General features: G+C 31.4%; 2 protein-coding genes across 2 annotated transcripts in view; both read right to left on the bottom strand.

Annotated features, from left to right (window-relative positions):
* Positions 1–5,249: 5,249 nt before the first annotated feature.
* Positions 5,250–7,476, bottom strand: LOC128132032 (uncharacterized). The gene is made up of 2 exons (XM_052768073.1): positions 6,074–7,476; positions 5,250–5,998 (listed from the first exon to the last, which is right to left on the bottom strand). The coding sequence occupies exons 1-2, from the start codon at positions 7,241–7,243 to the stop codon at positions 5,789–5,791; spliced, it is 1,380 nt and encodes a 459-aa protein (XP_052624033.1). The 5' UTR covers positions 7,244–7,476; the 3' UTR covers positions 5,250–5,788.
* Positions 7,477–9,956: 2,480 nt separating this feature from the next.
* The window catches only part of LOC111887135 (UPF0481 protein At3g47200), a 22,812-nt gene continuing 13,818 nt past the window's right edge, over positions 9,957–18,950 (bottom strand). Inside the window, exon 2 of the mRNA XM_023883298.3 lies at positions 9,957–11,376. Within this exon, the coding sequence (XP_023739066.1) occupies positions 10,019–11,353 (1,335 nt within the window). The 5' untranslated portion in view covers positions 11,354–11,376 and the 3' untranslated portion in view covers positions 9,957–10,018. The remainder of the gene's footprint in view (positions 11,377–18,950) is intronic.

The raw sequence follows: 18,950 nt of genomic DNA, 5'->3' as shown, positions 1-18,950 counted from the left end.
GTTACAGCAAAAGAACCTTTTCTCAACTACCAATTTTCTTGCATAACCTTCAAAGAACAAATCCTAATACCTTCACAGCCATTAAGAAAACCGATAGCAACCGCTTTCAATTCTGTTTTGTGGCTTTAGGTTGCGTGGTATAACATACTTCTTTTATTGAGTTATACAATATTTCATGGTAATGTATGTCGATTAGTTCTTACATAACACTAATATGTGTTCGTTTTTATGTAGATTCGTACCTTCCTTAGGTGCATGATACCGCTGATATATGTGGGTTATTTACCCCTTCTTGGGAGCTTTCTGACAACAATGTACTTCGCAGTGGCTTTAGATGGAAATCATGAACCACTACTCTTAGCACTTGGTTTGGGAACCTTACAGTGTGAAGAATCATGGAGATGGTTCATGATGAGGTTAAGAGATTGTTTAGGTGAGGACATAGAGGTTGGTTTCATAAGCAACCTGTGTGATAACATAGACTTTGGTGTTGACAGTGCCTACCCGGATTCCTATCATGGATATTGTCCTAAAGATATAGCTCGAAAGATACGTGAGTCTATCGGACATAACAATACGGAAGTCGAATCGTTGTTTTGGAAGTCATGCAATGCATATAGCGTTGATGATTTTTACTTGTTTTCGAAAGGTTGCAAAGTACATGTAGGCAACCACCTTTCTGCACCTTGCTTATGAGTCCAATTTACTGGTTTGACGATATACCGATTTCAAAATGGACAAGAGCATTTTTCCCAAAAATACGTTACAATGTTAAATCGATTGACGTCCCTAAAATTTTGCAAATTATATCCTCACGTGAGTTTCCTATAACAACGATAATTGAGTTAACCACCACGTCGATACAATCAAAGTATGCTGAACGGGCCGAACTGGCTGGTAAGGGAGATTGTTATATTTTGTTTTTTTTATTGTGCTACTATTTTTATTAAAATATCAAATTTTACAGGGAGGTTGCCTGGTGGGTTGACCCCTTACGTTGAGAGTAAGGTTCAAAAAAGTCTCAACAAGTCTTATAATTGTAATGCAAGACGTTTGTATGGGGATACATTTGAAGTCGATGACACTTTTGCCACCAGCAACGTACAACTTGAACGAAGGGTATGTAGTTGTGGTAAATGGCAAAAAAGCGGTATACCATGTGGCCACGCAATAGCATGTCTAAGAACCCGTACATCTGAGTTCATTCAGAGAATGGTTGATTACAAGTTCACTAATTATGTGTATCGACTTGCATATGGATCTGAGTTGGTGAATGCTATACCATCACATGAGCATTGGGAAATACCAAATGAAACGGTGGTCCTGTTACTTCCCTCAATGCAGTAGTTATTCATGTAGCACATTTATGTTTTATGTAGTATTATGTATTAGTTTTTTATGTACCCCGTTTTTATTTTAGTGCTGTGTTACGTATTAGTTATCCATGTACCCAGTTTATTTTTTATGTCGTATTATGTGTTAGTTATTTATGTACCCCATTTATATTTTATTGCGTTCTAAATATTTGCTATTGAGGTAACAACATACATTAAAAGAAATGGACGTTTATTAAATAGTAACGACTAGACACATACAACAACAAACAACTTAAATAACGAAAAACAATTAACTTAACCAACATGCATATTAAAAATAAGGGACATTCTTTAAAACATTCCATGCATCTAAGTGGGTAAACTCGCTACCATCATATTGAAAACGCTATAGTTCCAAAGCCACCTGCCGTAGAATGTCTTCATCCGTATTTGCATGTTCGTTATCCAACTCGTTATAAATACGTTGAAATTGTTTCACCTTCATTTTCATATCCAGAAACTTCGATTTGACATCTCTTCTTCTTCGATATTGAGTGCGGTTCATTAAATGGTGAAACAAATGACAGACACGAGACCAAAATGATCCAGCACGAACTTGTGGGGGACCCGGTGGAAAATCCACCTCTACAGTTGTAATTCAAGCTTGAACCAAAGCGACCTCCTCTGCGTTCCTCCATATACGTGGTGAGTCCATAATTGCAAGGAGGGAAGTAATAGAATACAATCACAACGGATATTGAAATCTATTTATAACTACTCCTTACTTTCCTGGTGCAATGACTTGTCAACTCAAACAGCAATGTATTGTGTTGTCATTCAACCGGGGATGAATTGTCAACTCGAACAGTGATCTGTTGTGTTATAAGTATAGTACACTGCATTCGTCAGTTAATTTTGACTATGAATTGCAGACATATTAGAAGATTGGACTGCGATTTTGTGTAGAAACTACTATAAATTGACCCTAAGTTACATGCAATACTTTATTAAATTAACCAATATAGTTGTTCAAATATTGTTTTTTAGATTCTACTCTCTTTGTTTCAATCCAAATGACTTCTATATCATGGAGCAATGAAGAGTTCTTGGTTCTTACACATGCTTATATTCATGTGTACGAGACAAGCAAGTTGAACGATCCAATGTTTTCGAGCCATTTAACAAATATTTTCAATGCTGAAAACCGAATGGCTACAAGAAACGATCGTGACGAACTAGACATCTTAGCAAGATGGTATGAAATGAAAACCGAAGTTCTATTATTCAACGATCTTTATACCAAAATTAACGACACCCGTTTAAATGCTACTGAGGATGTCATCTTGGAAGATGCTAAGGAGGAATACAAGTCATTAAGTAACGGGTTGGAATTCCAATTTGAAGCCCCTTGGAATATTTTGAAATATATCCCGTTTGTTTAAAATCTATTTTAGTTTATTATTTGAGTACTAGGTTATTTTCATGTACTAGGTTATTTTCATGTATTTCTTATGTATTTCGTATGTATTTCGTTTGTTTAAAATCTATTTTAGTTTATTATGTGAGTACTAGGTTATTTTCATGTATTTCGTATGTATTTCATATGTTTAAAATATATTTTAGTTTAGTATGTGAGAAACTCGTATGATTAACTTGAGTTAATATATTTTAGTTTATTATGTGAGAAACTCGTATGATTAACTTGAGTTAATAAATGGCCATTGCATTAGTTATCAAAATATATTAGAATACATTAGTAACAAGATTCCATGAACCATTAAAACATCACAACAATTACATGAAAAACAACGACATAATACGAACAAAGCATTAACGTAAAACACAAGTCCATGGCTTATTCTTAACACAAATTAGAGCGGTCTACTTGAAATACTGTTTATCTCTAACAACCTTCCAAACTTCCTCATATTCGAAGTCTCTGCCGTCATGCTCAAAGATGTAACACTCTGTAACAACTTCCAAGAACTCTTCTTCGTCACGACAACGAACATTGTTACGTTTCGCATAACTACATGCTCGATTGAACCATGTCACTTCTTCCTTTACATCCGTCCACTTAGTAACAACATCTGATTTTTTCTCTTTTTTGCCCTTCTCCCATCTCATGGTTAAACAAAGATGTGATGCGACTCCATTCATCACCAATTAGGCAATGCGGGGGAGCAAGTAACGGTTCACCATCCTTAACACTTAGCCAGCACCGTGTTAGAACTAACACCTCGTTTGTCGTCCATGGCCTTTCAGAATTGGAACCAGGTACTTCATTCGAAGAACTTGTTGCACTCGACGACATTTCTAATAATGGGAATTCGTTTCGTTTAGGTGATTTGGGTGTTTGGTTTATAGATCTTAAACATCTATTTATATAAATAAATAGACTATGAAATAATACTTTGACTACGAAATGGTTATATTTGGACTACGAATTTCAGCTTTATGCAGTGTTTTGTCATGTCAAACTGTCATTTATCTCTTGTCACTTAAGGGACCCACTGGGATGTGCAGGTTACTACAGTGACTTGTCATTACTGTCTAGTCATTTCAAAGTTGGACTTCTCATTACTATCTAGTATGTATAAATACCACTTATTGCTCCAGTTTAATACAATATCGATTTTATTATGAGTTCCTCACACAAATTCGAAATTTGCTCATGCAACGAAGTAGATTGTTACTACTGTGATTCGGTAGACCCTTTTTTTACACCCTCTTCAGCTGGGTCATATATGTCACATGAAAATTTTGAAGAATTAAAGAAGGCTGAAGCACAACAAGAAGAGGACAAAGAGTCATCCCGACTTCTCACTGAACTTGCTAATGATATAGGTTCGGAATGCAAAGAAGCTGAAGAATGGATTGACCTCAATAAAAACAAAATCAAAGATCATAAAGATTGGATAAAAAAGAGTAAGAAGGCAATCAAAACGACTGAAAAACGGCTTGCTGAGAAGGATGAGCAGTTGATACACATTATGGTAAAAAAGGATTGTTTCGAAGACAAAATGAGAATTAGGGATGACTATATAACAATGGAGAAAGAGAAGTACCCGTTGCAGTTCCCTGAATTTAAAAATTAGTTATAAAGTTGTTGTAATATTATCATGAAACAGATTAGGTTGCCAAAGGATCGTTTGTTGTTTTTTTTAAATAACATGTTGTAACTGTTAAAATAAATCTGCAAACTATATTTTATAATATAAAGGCTTCATTCATTGTTATAATCAACAAACTTAACTAAAATATGAAAGCATAGCAATGTCTTGTAAGAGTTAATAAAAATATTACAATACATAATAAGCTAACAACTCGTCATTACTCTAAATTTCAAGGTTGTTTTATATCAAAATCAGCGTTATGGGTTTGTGAGCAACCCGCTGAACCACCAATATTATATGCCATTTCTGCAGTAGAAATTATGTGACCTACTCTGCTACCAGATGTCCTTCCAGTACAATTATTTCTCGTGTGTCCTAGTTGACCACATGTAGAACACTCTTTTATAATTGGACCCTTGCCTTGGGATGGAATGCGGTCTGTGTTTCTTGGTCTGCCTGGCTGACGTTTATCCATTATAGGTGGCTTAACAATCATCAAATCATCGGGGATCTCCCATTCGAATGGCTTCGGCAGAGGGTTTATTGATTCCTCATATGTTTTCCTCAGTGTTTCGGTAAGGTAAGCATTTAATGCAAACCTCGAGCAGTCTTGGTAATTGTTCACTGTTAAACATCTTATGACATGACCACAAGGTATCCCATCAAGTTGCCAATGCCTACATGTACATGTCATATGTTGAAAATCAACAATCACATTTTGTGCCCCCTTTTTGACCTCGCATTTCATATTTGAGATCATGCGAACATCCCATTTGGTAAAAGTTTTCTTGTTTTCTTTTACAACTTCATCCGCCCAAGGGGTAAGTGTTGTTGTTGCTTCCGCTAAAAAAACAGCCAAAATGAAGAAGTTAAAATCAATAACATCGAAACTAATAAAACATTAATATTACAAATTTACGTAATACCTGCAAAGTTACGTCTTTGAAACCACCATTGTTGCATTGTAGCACGAAAAAAATCAATCAACATAAGTATTGGCACCTTACGTGCGTGTCTAGATAATGCATTTATAGACTCCGCACTGTTGGACGACATAAGATTGTATCGGTTCCCTTTAAAATGTGCCCTTGACCAGGTTTCTGGATTTATACTTTTTAAGTACTCCCATACTGGTTCTTTTGTCTTTTTCATAACATCCATGGCAGCATCAAAAGCATCAACTGTGTACGCCCTACACGCCTCCCAAAAAATTCCTTTAACCGTCTTACTCTTGCCGAATCTAGATACTATGTTGAAATACAAATGGACACCACATATTCCATGATGAGCGTGAGGAAAAATGTTGGCAACGGATGTTGCTATAGATGGAGACCTATCAGATATAATTGTAAGCTCCTACATATTTCCTATGCAATCACGTATTTTTTGAAAAAACCATGTCCAAGAATCAGTACACTCATTTTTGCATATACCATATGCAACCGGTAATATTTGATTTTGTCCGTCCTTAGTAACTGCAAGTAGCATGATACCTTTGAACTCGCCCTTTAGGTGAGCTCCATCTACTACTAGGGTCGGCTTACAAAAATTGACAAAAGCTCGTACCTACAATACATTGTATATCTATTCAAATACACCAAAATAAATATTAAAAAAAAATTAGGACATGATAATACTAACCGAGCAACCGAGTGCGACGTACAAAAACTCAAACCGATCATCAGCATCTGTTTTAATATGTGTGACAGTACCCGGATTATGTTTGGCCAAGTTGTGACAATACGCCGGAAGTTTGGTAAAAGAATCCTCTTTCGTACCCCTTAACGACAACAATGCATATTGCTTCGCACGCCATGCCTGATGGTATGAGATATTGATATTCAATTGAGCATTCATATCATTAACAATTTCTTTTCCCCGATAAACTCTACTATAGTCTTCAGCCAAAACATCAGCAACATATTCACCCAAAACATATTTGTTTGCTTGTCGATGATTAGGTTGCAACAATGTTGAAGAACATGTGTGTACATCAACAAATTTATTCACTTGGAAAAGTCCATCAGTATTTTTAATTGCTTTTGCTCTTAGTAACCAAGAACAATTTTTCGAAACACACACAGCTTCATACCTTGATTTGGTGGATCTACTTGTCCTCGTCTGGAAACCTTCTCGAAGACATTTTTTACCAATACACCGCTTTAAAAGTTCTTTGTTTTTAAATATACTCTCACATTGAATCTTTTGAAGATTAATGTCTACCATCTGTGTTGGGATATCTTCATTAATATCAACTGGCCATGCTGGTACAGGGGGCATACCGTGAAAAAGGTTATCGGGATACTTAGCTTTAACTTCATCACCCAACTCATCTCTATCGGAATTACTTTGTAGCTCGGTTATATCTAAACATACATCACCAACATCAACATAATGCCCGTAAACATGATTTTTTTCATTTTTTTGAGTTGAATTTTTTTTCTTTTTAGTTTTATCTACCACACGCCTATTCATAAGTTTAACTACTTGTTCAGCAACATCATCACAACGACCACCCACATGATTAAGATATGTACCAACATCATCATCACCAACATACTTGTAATTCTCGGGATCCACATAGTGAATAGGTGAATAACTAACATTAACATTTTCAGCAACACTGTGAAACTGAGGTACACTAGGAGTATTGAAAGTACCTATCGGATCGTTGCTCCCTTGATAACTGCATAAATTACCAACAACTTGGTTTCCAATTTCACCGCCCCCATTAACCTCCTCAACTTCATCAACCACCACAAACACTTTCACAGCCCTTCCTCCACTATATTTGATTACGTTTATCAACATTCTAACATCCACGTCTTCAACTATAGCTATATAATAATTTAATTCAGGATGGTGGAAACGAAGACTAATTCTATATTTGTCTAACAAACCAATTTTGCTTCTTACCAAAGATACAAAATCACTATAACTAATATACTCAGAAAATATCAAAGCAAGTTCAGAAATACCTCCCTGTGGACATATGTATTCCAGATTAGTTCCATTAACTTGCCATCTCCCACCGGTTACAAGACAAACCAAATATTCAATAATTTTTTGAGCAAATTGTAGAGAGTATTTCTTTACAAGACAAACAAATAACAACCAAAATGATATTTTTTCTACAAAATTTTTATATAGCAAAGCCCATTTCGTAGTCAAACCAATTCATTTCATAGTCAAACTTAAAAAAAAATAAATAAATAAAAAAAAATAAAAAATAAAAAAAAAATTTAAAAATTACACCATTTCGCAGATAGGCTCAGAGGATTTCGCAGATGGACCTATTCCATCTGCGAAATTAACCCTATTTATACAGAAAAAATTTAAAAAAAAAAAAAAAAATTCTCATCTGCGAAAGTACAAGTACCTAAAGCACAACTGTGCTTTAGGTACTTGTACTTTCGCAGATGAGAAGCCCATTTCGCAGATGGGACCTTCTCATCTGCGAAATGGGTGGCTATTTTTGTAATTTCGATTTTTTTTGGCTATTTTTGTAATTTTCTCTTATATGTATAAGGTTCACAGAATGGGAGTCTCACTGTCTCTTCATTCTCCTTAATCACATATATTGTTTATTGATATTGTGTTTATTGGATTTAAGGTTTCATGTGGATTTATCATGGTTCTCTAATGCCCTATTTTATTGTCTATTGGCTGCATAAACGACCTGTTTCTTCTTTCCATTCTAATGCTCCATTTGATTGTAGTAGATACTTTTATTGTTCAAACCTCGCTTCACCAGATTTATGCAATGGATGCCAGTGAGATACCATTGCATGTATGTTCTTTGTTTATGTATACATAACACTAAATACATGTTGTTTATAACATAGCAGTGGGATTGAAGTTTTATTAATTCCTATTAAACTTATCTGTGGACCGATACTTTTGTGATGTTCATAATCTTTCTTTGGTCTGATTTATAGGTTATTCGTCAAGCAACCTTGAGAAAGAGTGATACATATCTACAAATGGTGTTAAATGAAATGAAAATTGTTTATGTAGCTATCTCTGGGTTGTTTTTTGTCCATATTCTATTCCCTTTGCTTTTGTTGTTGAATAATTGGGTGCGTAAATTTATTTTTATAAGAAAGAAAATATTTCTCATCTGTAATGCTAAAAGAACATAACATCAAGTTATTTGCAAAATTTGAGGATAAAAATGTTTATGAAATCTCTCTGGATCCATTTTATTTTAATGATCGTATACATTTTAATATTTTAGAATTTCCCGTTTAATATTTGCACGCATTCCATTATAAGTACATAAAATTCTATTTATTTTTTGAGTAAATAAAATTTCATTTACTTTTATTTATACGATTAAATAAAATATTTCTCAATAAAAGTAAAATAAAACTAACCTTTAAAATGTTGAAATTGCATGCATATGACTCATGATCTCATAACAAGTTAAACATTATACATAATAATAAAATCAAAACATGAACAGTTGCAAACAATAACTTTCATTTTAATTTGACAAACTTAATCACTGGTTCACATAAATCATCGTTTATCCTTTTACAATTAAAATGATCACAAAATTATGATATTTACCAACTAAATGGTACTTCAGAATTTATTTACTGTATTGTATTAATATAATATTTACCAACTAATGCATGGTACTTCAGAATTTATTTACTGTATTGTATTAGTTTTAAAGATAAAAAGGAAAAGAAACCAATAGTCCACAATGTACCAGTCGCACTTTTTATCCCATCATTGCTTTGAGGCCTCAAACGATCTTCTCCCTCGTTGTTAACGTTTCCATATCGTTGATGATTATAGCTCCATGTATGCATGCAGAAGCCAAGCTGTGGTACCGATGAGTTTGTGTACAAGATAACAGTAATTTCTTGCTTGGGATCGTCCTTCTTCATATAACTTTTACAGTCTCGTCTCTTCACACTTCACAGTATGTGTAACGCCTTCTTGTATCAAAGAAAATAGTGAATCTCATCACAATACACATCAGAGCTAGGCAACTGGCAACCATTTAGTGTTATTGGTCGTAGGGTAATATGTTTTTTTTTTCGTAAAGCTGCTGCATCTATGTTTTTGGTAATGGTCCTATTGAGTCTTTCAAAGTTTCACTTGGTTATATGCCAAACGAGTTTTAATTTGGTTACCTAATTGTTTCTTAATAAGTAATATAATATAATATAATTAATAAGTAAATATGTTTTAAAGTACACTAATGGCTAACTATTTTTTAAAAACAAAACTCTTTTGAATCGTTACCTTATTAAAGTATTGTCTTAAAAAATACTGATATAATTGACTATTTTTCGAGTTATAATTAATGTTGCAACTTACAATACTAAGTTTTAGTTATTGATACCGGAACTCATCATAAACTCAAAAAAGAAATGTGAATGTCGACTTCAAACCTAGCTGCTTCGATGCTAAAATAATAACAATATATTGAAACCGACAAATATTAAAGTTATACTTGTTGAATATGGGTGACTTACAAACTTGACGAAAAGAAGAAAAAAAACAAACATTGAAGTAAAACGTGAACAACGAAAGATGAAAACATAATAAGAAACTACTGTTTAGTTACAACTATGGACCTTGGGGCTTGACTGTATAGATGGTCTGAACAAGGGTAAGAACAAACAAAACGATTGCAGCAAAGAGCGCAATTATAGTCCATGGACTGCTGAAATACTTTCGCTTCAACGCTGCAGCGGCATTGGGCCAGCAACTCTTGTAATAGGTATCCAGATCTTCCCACTCTTGATGGTAATAAAAACCATCTAAGGACACATCCTGGCATATGCTGTTTATCATATTTGCAGCGTTTTCGTTGGAGCCACAGTGGTTGATCAGGACCCCTGAATTTATCAACTTGGCAACATCCTCTGGAGTATCTACTAGCATATCCATGGCCCACATATATGATGTAACGTACTCAGGAACTATACTAGACTGCTCGTATAGTATGAGGTTCCTTAAAATCACCTCAGTATAATCATGAACATACAGTTTTGGCATCCACAGAGTAGGCTTACAGCAAAGCCATGGGAAGCATGAAAACTTAGGTAATTCCAGCTTCATTGCCATTGCCCAGTTTGCATCTTGATTAGGTCTAAAGTTCACCCCTGCTCTATCCAGTTCCATGGCTGAGTGTCTTTCTTGTTCCAAGGCTGAGTCTCCTTTAAGAAAAAAAGATGGTGATGGGAGACGCACAGGCACGAAACAGTTGTGCAGAAGGCCAAGTATATGATCATGAGTCCTATCTAGGTTGATATTGTCTGTTACTTTATATTCACTAAAAAGATTGTAATATTGGAGAAGTATTTTGAGATGGTTGGCGAGAGAGGTATTTGGTTTAAACCGAAGAAAAGTAGACTCAAAGATGTCTTTAAGAACAAAAAATGGGATTTGGTTTTCTATCAACACCATATCATTAATTATTAATGGGATAATAGACCAGTTTCCCTGAAATCCGCCTTCTCCTGAAATAAGATGAATGAAATAAAGGACAAAACAAGCATCTATTACCATCATTCTAACAAGTTCCTCATCGTCGTCGTAGGTCGTTGACTCTTCGTAGCATGCCTTGATTTCTTTAATTTTCATATTCACCTTTTGCACACATTCTTGTAACGTGTGCTCTGGGTTGGAACCAGAATAATCCAATAAATTATGTAAATAACTCAATTTTTGAACTTCAAATTTTTGCAAATTTTCATCTTTTCTGTGAAGAGGCCCAATAGAGACCAGCCTAGGATTAAAAGATCTTGGGCTGATATCTCGGTACAGTTTAGGAACCATGAAAATTGATGGTAGACGTTGATTGTCAAGATCCCGTCCTTTTTCTTTTAAATCAAGTAGCAATTGGACAGTACGCCCAATTCTATCTCCTGCTCCAACCTCCATATCGTTATTTGCCATTGAAATTATTAGTTTAATTCCCTCTGTAACAAATTAGTTAGACGAAAGTTTAGAGGACAATTGAGTATATGTGATCAAATAAACCTTAATAAATTTAAAATAAATTGAGTATATATATATATATATATATATATATATATATAGCGAAACGCTCATGCGAAAATGTAAATAATTTACGAAAACCCGAAAACAAGTAAAAAAGTATGAGATTGTGTCACATCAACCTTACATTTTGGACAATAATTCATCCAAACTTTGAACTATATGATAATAATCGATGATACATGAGAAACTTTTTCATATTAGTAAAGCATGGTTTTTGACATTTTTACCATGAAAACATGAATTTTAAAAGGGTTAAAGACATGAAAAAAAACAGTTGTTAAAATCGCCTTTAAATCTATACTATTATAACATAATTCAATATAAACTTATTATCTTTAATTTATTGCTAATAAACTTAATTTTTATAGTACATGTGTGTGATTTTTATAAGATAAAATCCGTTTTCACGTTTTCGCAAAATATTTATATTTCGCATAAACCTACTTTTATATATATATATATATATATATATATATATATATATATATATATATATATATATATATATGTTTGTGTTAGGTTCATGTGAGCCGACTTAATTTTGTATTACCGTGAAACACAATCTTAGCCACTAATTTTGTAGATAAAAAAACATTTTTAAAATGCAAAATAATTGAAAATTTTTGATTTTTTTTAAATATTATTTTCATTATTTATATTTTACAAAAAAAATAAAAAATAAAAAAAAATATTGTTTTGTTAAAATAACTATGAAATATTCTACTAGAATATTAAAATATTATAGTAGAATATCAAAATATTTTCTATATTTGATAAATCTAGCAGAATATTAAAATATTCTAACATTGTAAAAATTATTGTAGAATATTTCCAATATAACATTCTATTGAATATTTCATATATTGTTTTTAAAAAAATGGTAATTTTTATTTATATATTTATTTATTTTATGTAAATAAATTGATGAAAATAATAATTATAAAAAGAATTTTTGTATTTTTTCTTTTATTTTGCATTTTCATTTTTTTTAGATTGTGTTTCACTGTCTCACAAAATTAGCATAGTCTCAAATGAACCTATACCTTTCTCTCTCTCTCTCTCTCTCTCTCTCTCTCTCTCTCTCTCTTTATATATATATGTGTGTATATATATATATATATATATATATATATATATATATGCTGACCTACAATCAAGAAAAATTGTTAAGAAGGAACCAATGAACCAACCATGAATATCGAAAATAATAATTATAAACAGCCAAGGGAATGGATGTATACTTGTACATTGGACACACATTCATTAGTTTATACCATAAAACTCACATCTTTAGACCATCTCTTAACCATCTCCATTTTTCTCTCATAAATGGAGTAAAAAATGGGTAAATAGTGTTTCATCTCCAACCCTACTCCATTTTCAGTCATATTTTTTACTCCAAAAAGTATATTCCTAGAATATTCCATTTTTATAACTTATATGTATTGTCAAATACACCCCTCTTATAATTAGATTTTAACAAATACTATATGTTATATTTTTTCGTTACAAAAATATTACAAATTATATTATCATAAATCAAATGTTTATATATAATAAATTTAAATTAAATATTAATTTATTATGAATAATTATAAATAAATAGGATTATATTTATAATAAATATATCAAGATCACGATCATATTTGATTATAATATTTTATAAATTATGTTACAGTATTTCAAGTCTTTAGTATAGATTTAACTTTTTATATGAATTCGATAAATAAATATTAAATTCTATATTTACGATTAATTGATATAAAATTACAAATATTAAATATTGCATTTAAGTTATAAATAGTAGACAAAAATAAACTAAACTATATAAAATAAAAAGGAGAGGGACTAAAATTGGCAGTCGAAACTTCAACTCCAGTTTTTGGAGATATGAATAGTATAATCTCAAATATTAAGGAATACTATCCATATCTCTAAAAATGGAGATGAAAATGGATTAGGTTAGAGAAGAATGAGGAAAAATTGGAGTTTCGGGTGGGCCGGAGATGCCCTTACAAAAAAAAAACAAAAAAAAAAAACTCTTTTTTCTTTTAAACTTATTTAAGTCATGTTTTCTTTCGAAAAATAAATCAAATATGTTGTTGTTCATGATTTTTCATCTTCTTTCAATAGAGATCTATGTTGATAGATAAAAAAAAAAAAAAAAAAAAAGTCACTTCGTTTTGTTGTTGTTGTTTTTTTTTTTTAATATTTAAGTTAATTTTTATCCAAAAAAACTAATTATACAAAAAAATCTCTATTTTTTGTCCTCTATTAATAAAAATCAACATCGATTTAAAAAAAATAAAAAAACCAGATCAGTTCAGATTCCTATCGTGAATCGAAACTGTAAATATTTCAATTTTAACATTCACAATGTGAATCTAACTTACTATTTCAACTCTTTGATTATTCACAAATTAAGTGAAATTTACATATGAATCGAAATACATTTTGATGTAGTTTTATAACATTTTAATGTTTCGAGCACATGTAAATTACTTTTGTGAAATCAACAAATTGATTTATTCACATTGTGAATCTGAACAATATATAATTTACTTTTCAGAATTCACACCATGAAAATGAGTATATTTACAATATGAATCTGAGCAGATTCACAATGACAATCTGAACTGATATTTTGATTTTTTTTAAACATCAACATGAATCTATATTTAAAGAGAACAAAAAAACATGAATTTTAATATATTTTTTAATTTTTTTGATAAAAAATAGACCATAACTTTTAAACAAAGAAAATGAAACGACACTTTTTTTAAAGTTCATTTTTATACATCAATTTTGATCTTTATGGAAAGTGAACGAAATATCATGAACAACAGTATATTGGTTTTTTTTTTACAATAAAAAACATAGCCTAAAAAATTAAACTAAAAAAAGGAATTGAGTTTTATTATAATCCGTGCATGTGCATCTATTGAAAAAGTCTACAATAATTATTTTTTGTAATTGATCGCTTTAAATTTTGAAGTTTTTAATTGGTTCCATGGTTCCCTGATTAATAACGAAACTCTATTGAACCTATATATATATATATATATATATATATATATATATATATATATATATATGTGTGTGTGTGTGTGTGTGTGTGTGTGTGTGTGTGACATTTCACTAGAGTTTCTAAAAAATAGAGATCTTGAGTTTTAACACTAGTCACATATTTCTGATTTGCCGTTTTAACGCTCCAGCGTACCAGCATCATGTATAATCATATAAGATTATACATATATGTCTAATCATAAATGATTATACATATATGTATATTCACGTATTGAGTCGCCATATATGATTATGATGGTTAGTGGCAAATAAGGAGGTAGTGGTTGAGGTAGCGATTGAATATGTGATTGAGATGACAGTGGTGGGGTTGGTTGGTGGTAGAGGTGGTGGTAGAGGTGGTGGTAGTTGTGGTGGTGGTGGCGATAAGAGAGATAAAGGAATGAACAGTCTTAAATAATCTTTTCTGATTATTTATTTCCTGTTGCACTAGTACGCTGGAGCTCTAGAGCGACAAATAAAAAATATATGACTGAAGTGGAATCTTAAAATCTCTATTTTTTTTCCTAATATCAACGGAAACTTTATATATATATATATATATATATATATATATATATATATATATATATATATATATATATATATATATATAATGTGTAAACCTTTAGAAACCTAAAACTTAGAAAAGAAAAAAATATTTTGGAATATCTATTCTTTTTCTTACTTTACAAGCCTAAAAATCACTCAAAATATTTGAAAAAAAATTATTTAAAACAATTTTTTTCTCCTTGATTTTATTTAGATTGTAGCAAATTTTAGGTTTGTAAATTAAAAAAAAAATAGATATTTTAAAGTATTTTTTAAATATTTTTATGGTTTTTAGATTTTTTTTATGTTTGCACAAATTATATTGATCTTTTCCATATATATATATATATATATATATATATATGTATATATATATATATATATATATATATATATATATAAAGACAGAGAGAGAAAGAGAGAGAGAAAGTAAATTCAAGTGAGAAAATAAAAAAAAATTGAGAATAGAGGAATCACTCTTTGACAAACACTTATTTTTGCTGCTAAACCTTCAATGGTGCTGGCCGGAAAAGGATACAAATACGCATGTATTTTCCAACCAAACATATTTTCAGTAAATATGTCTTTTTTTGACATAATACTTATTCATATATAAATAACAAACAACTTTAACAAAAGTCTGATAAATGTTTACTCATATACATAATATAGAGTAAATTACACGAATCATCCCTCGTGCAAGTGCCAAAATGCACGTTTGGTCCCTATTTTTAAAAATTAACTCGAACTGTCCCTCGTTTGGTTAAAAATTGCACACTTCATCCTTCATTCTTTTAAATTTACACGCTTCATCCCTTATGATATATAAAATGACTACTATACCCTTTTGTATTTCTTTTCCAATTAATTTAATGTTATTTTTATCATTATTAATTTAATAATTAAAAAAACCATGCCTTACTTAATCCCTAGCCCTAACCTACCCAGTTCAGGCTCACCCCACCCCACACCTTCCATTTGACCGATCTCTCTTCTCTATTTTCTCTGAAATCTTCAAGAATGGCCGATCCACTAGTTCTGGAAAAACCACCACCGGAGCACACCCCTTGATGTCAAAATCCAGCCACTGAATATGTACTCTTCCGGAAACTCTTCCCCATCTCCTTACATCAAGAAATCCAAGCCCTGACCACCACCAACTGTCATTGTTCTTTGAATCGCATTAGGGGAGGACCGTCAACGGAGATGATTTTGGTGGGGTTCGATCTGAACCTATTTCTCCTATCTTAATCACCATTTTCTCTGATCATGTGTGATGACCGCCAAGATGCAAGTTTCTCTTTCTTCAGGCGTGGGTCGTTGCTCTTTCTTCTCTGACCATATGTAGGTTTCGATTTATAGGTTCCGTTCAATGAGTCTCAACTCTCGAATTAGTTTAACCTGAAAACGAGTATCCTGATTGACCATGATTTGGGATCGTTTAACTCGTCTTTAGGGTTGCTAAGGCAAAACATTGGTGTGATGAGGATGTTAGCGGCGACTTACAGGATTGGTGGTGGTGAACGTCGGTGATTTGATTCTGTGTTTATGCTAATGCATTACAGAGAAAGAGGGAAAGGGAGACGAAGATTAATTGTGGTGGTTTTTGTAAGATCGATAGAGATGGAACCGTCGGCCACCTTTGTGCTCCTACCTACAGTCCTGGTGGTGGCCGACGGAGGTTAATAGGGATGTCGGTGGTATGGCTTGGAATGAAGTTATATTTCAAGGATTAAGTTTTGAAAACCCCAACTTCTTTGTTTTGTGTCTAAAAATTGAGTTACAATGGTTATGATGAGCTACGGTGGTGATGGTCTTGACCGGTGGTAGTGTTGTTTCTCATGGTGTTTGTTGGAAATGGAGAGGAAGACGAAAGGTTTAGAATCAAAACAAGATGAAGTTGGGAAAGGGAAAGGGAATGAACAAAAGGATAAAGGGTCGGGGTATGGATATTTTATTGGTTTTTTCTTTTTCTTTTTAATATAATAATAATAAACAAATTAAATTAAATTAAACAAGAAATAAATAAGGGAAAATGGTCGTTTTATGTCCGGAGGATGAAGCGTGTAAGTATTAAACTAACGAGGGACGGTCCAAGTTAATTTTTAAAAATAGGGACCAAACATGCATTTTGACACTTGCACGAGGGACGATTCGTGTAATTTACTCTATAATATATGGCGATACTTAATACACATTTTATTTATATAAGAATACTCTATAATATATGGTGATACTTAATACACGTTTTATTTATATAAGAATGTATAATATGTGATAAAATATGATGTACATAAAATGTATTTTAAGTAAGAAAACTCCATTATATGTTAAATTTATATATAAATGATACATAATTTGTAAACGAAATAATAATAATTATATGTTTTATTCATAAGTGAATAACGAATGTATTACAATAATAATATAATAAGAATCCGATGTATTTTTATTAACTTATGAATAATGGGATTTGAAACTATAAAAAAATAAAATTTTATTTTATTTTAAAACTATATCAATATGGATGTCTGTTTATAGAGAATGAAAAAATTATGAATTTTGATATGTTTAAAATAATTTTTTGACAAAAATAGCTCCTTGAAAATTAATTTTTTTAAAAAAAATCTATATATTTTATATATTAAGGTAATAATTAACATAATATAAGGAAACATGTTTGCTTTGAAAACTACTAATGAGTAAAGGATCCAACCCGTGTGGAACCGGCCGAACCTGGCCGAGAACCGAAGTCGGCCGAAATTAAGAACCGAACCGTACCGCCGGTTCTCGGTTCCAATCGGTTCTTGCCGTTTCTTCAATGTTGGAATCGGTCCTCGACAAATAGCAACATACGGTTCTAGTTTTTGCTAGTTCTACCACTTTTGGTTCCTATCAGTTCCTAGAACCGTCCCGAACGGTCCAAATGCTCATCCCTATTGAAATCTTATGTGTATCCCTTGACTATTTCGGTCAGAGTCGGACCTCTAAGCATGATCAATTCCCCCTCCTCTTTTCTCCATCCCTTGATTATTTGGTGGGTTTTGTTTCCACCCACATCATTTTTTTTCATTAACTTTTTTTCTTTGAAAAAATAATCTTAAAAAACCAAAGTTTTTAAAAGTTAATTCTTACAAAAAGAGCACAATCATGAAATTTTGAAAAAAAAAATATTTTTTCTAATTTTTTATTATTATGAAAAAAAAACCCTGAAAATAAAATTCTCCAAAAATCATAACAGTTTAAGGGATACTTCTACTTAATATACTAGTGACTTCGTAAAAACAAATTTTGAAAAATAAGTTTTTGAAATATTCAATTTTAATTTTAAGAAATATAATTTTTTTTAAAAAGTTATTGAACATAATATGATCCAAAATGTAATAATTCAAAATATTTATGATTCAAATAAAACTTTTGATTCAATTTGTTTATGATCCTTATATTTGTTATGATCTAAAAATATTTAGACTTAAATATGTTAAAATCCTTAATTACATCTTTTATGATTCAAAATTAAATAATTCAAAATATATAATGATCCAAAAAAATACGATTAAAATATGATTTGATTCAAAATAATTTGAATGAAAATTTTATGAACCAAAAATAATATGATTCAAAAAAAGTATAAACAGAAAATTGTTGGAATAGTATCCAAGGTCATTAACTATTGGTAATATTTCTAATAAAAGCAGGGTCCTTTTTGGTTGCCCTCAAGACCCAAATTGAGTAGAATAATTAAAGGAGAAATTGGTTTATTAATTATTATGGTTAGTAATTAATTAGAAACTAATTGGAAATATAGTATTTGAATTAATTAACAGTTTAATTAATTAAAGGGTTGAATGTTCATTAATCGATAGTTGGAGAATCA

The sequence above is a fragment of the Lactuca sativa genome, chromosome 2 (assembly GCF_002870075.4).
Source record: "Lactuca sativa cultivar Salinas chromosome 2, Lsat_Salinas_v11, whole genome shotgun sequence".
NCBI lineage: Eukaryota > Viridiplantae > Streptophyta > Magnoliopsida > Asterales > Asteraceae > Lactuca > Lactuca sativa.
The sequence above is the reverse complement of the archived record's forward strand: the minus strand, read 5'-3'. Positions and strand labels throughout refer to the sequence as shown.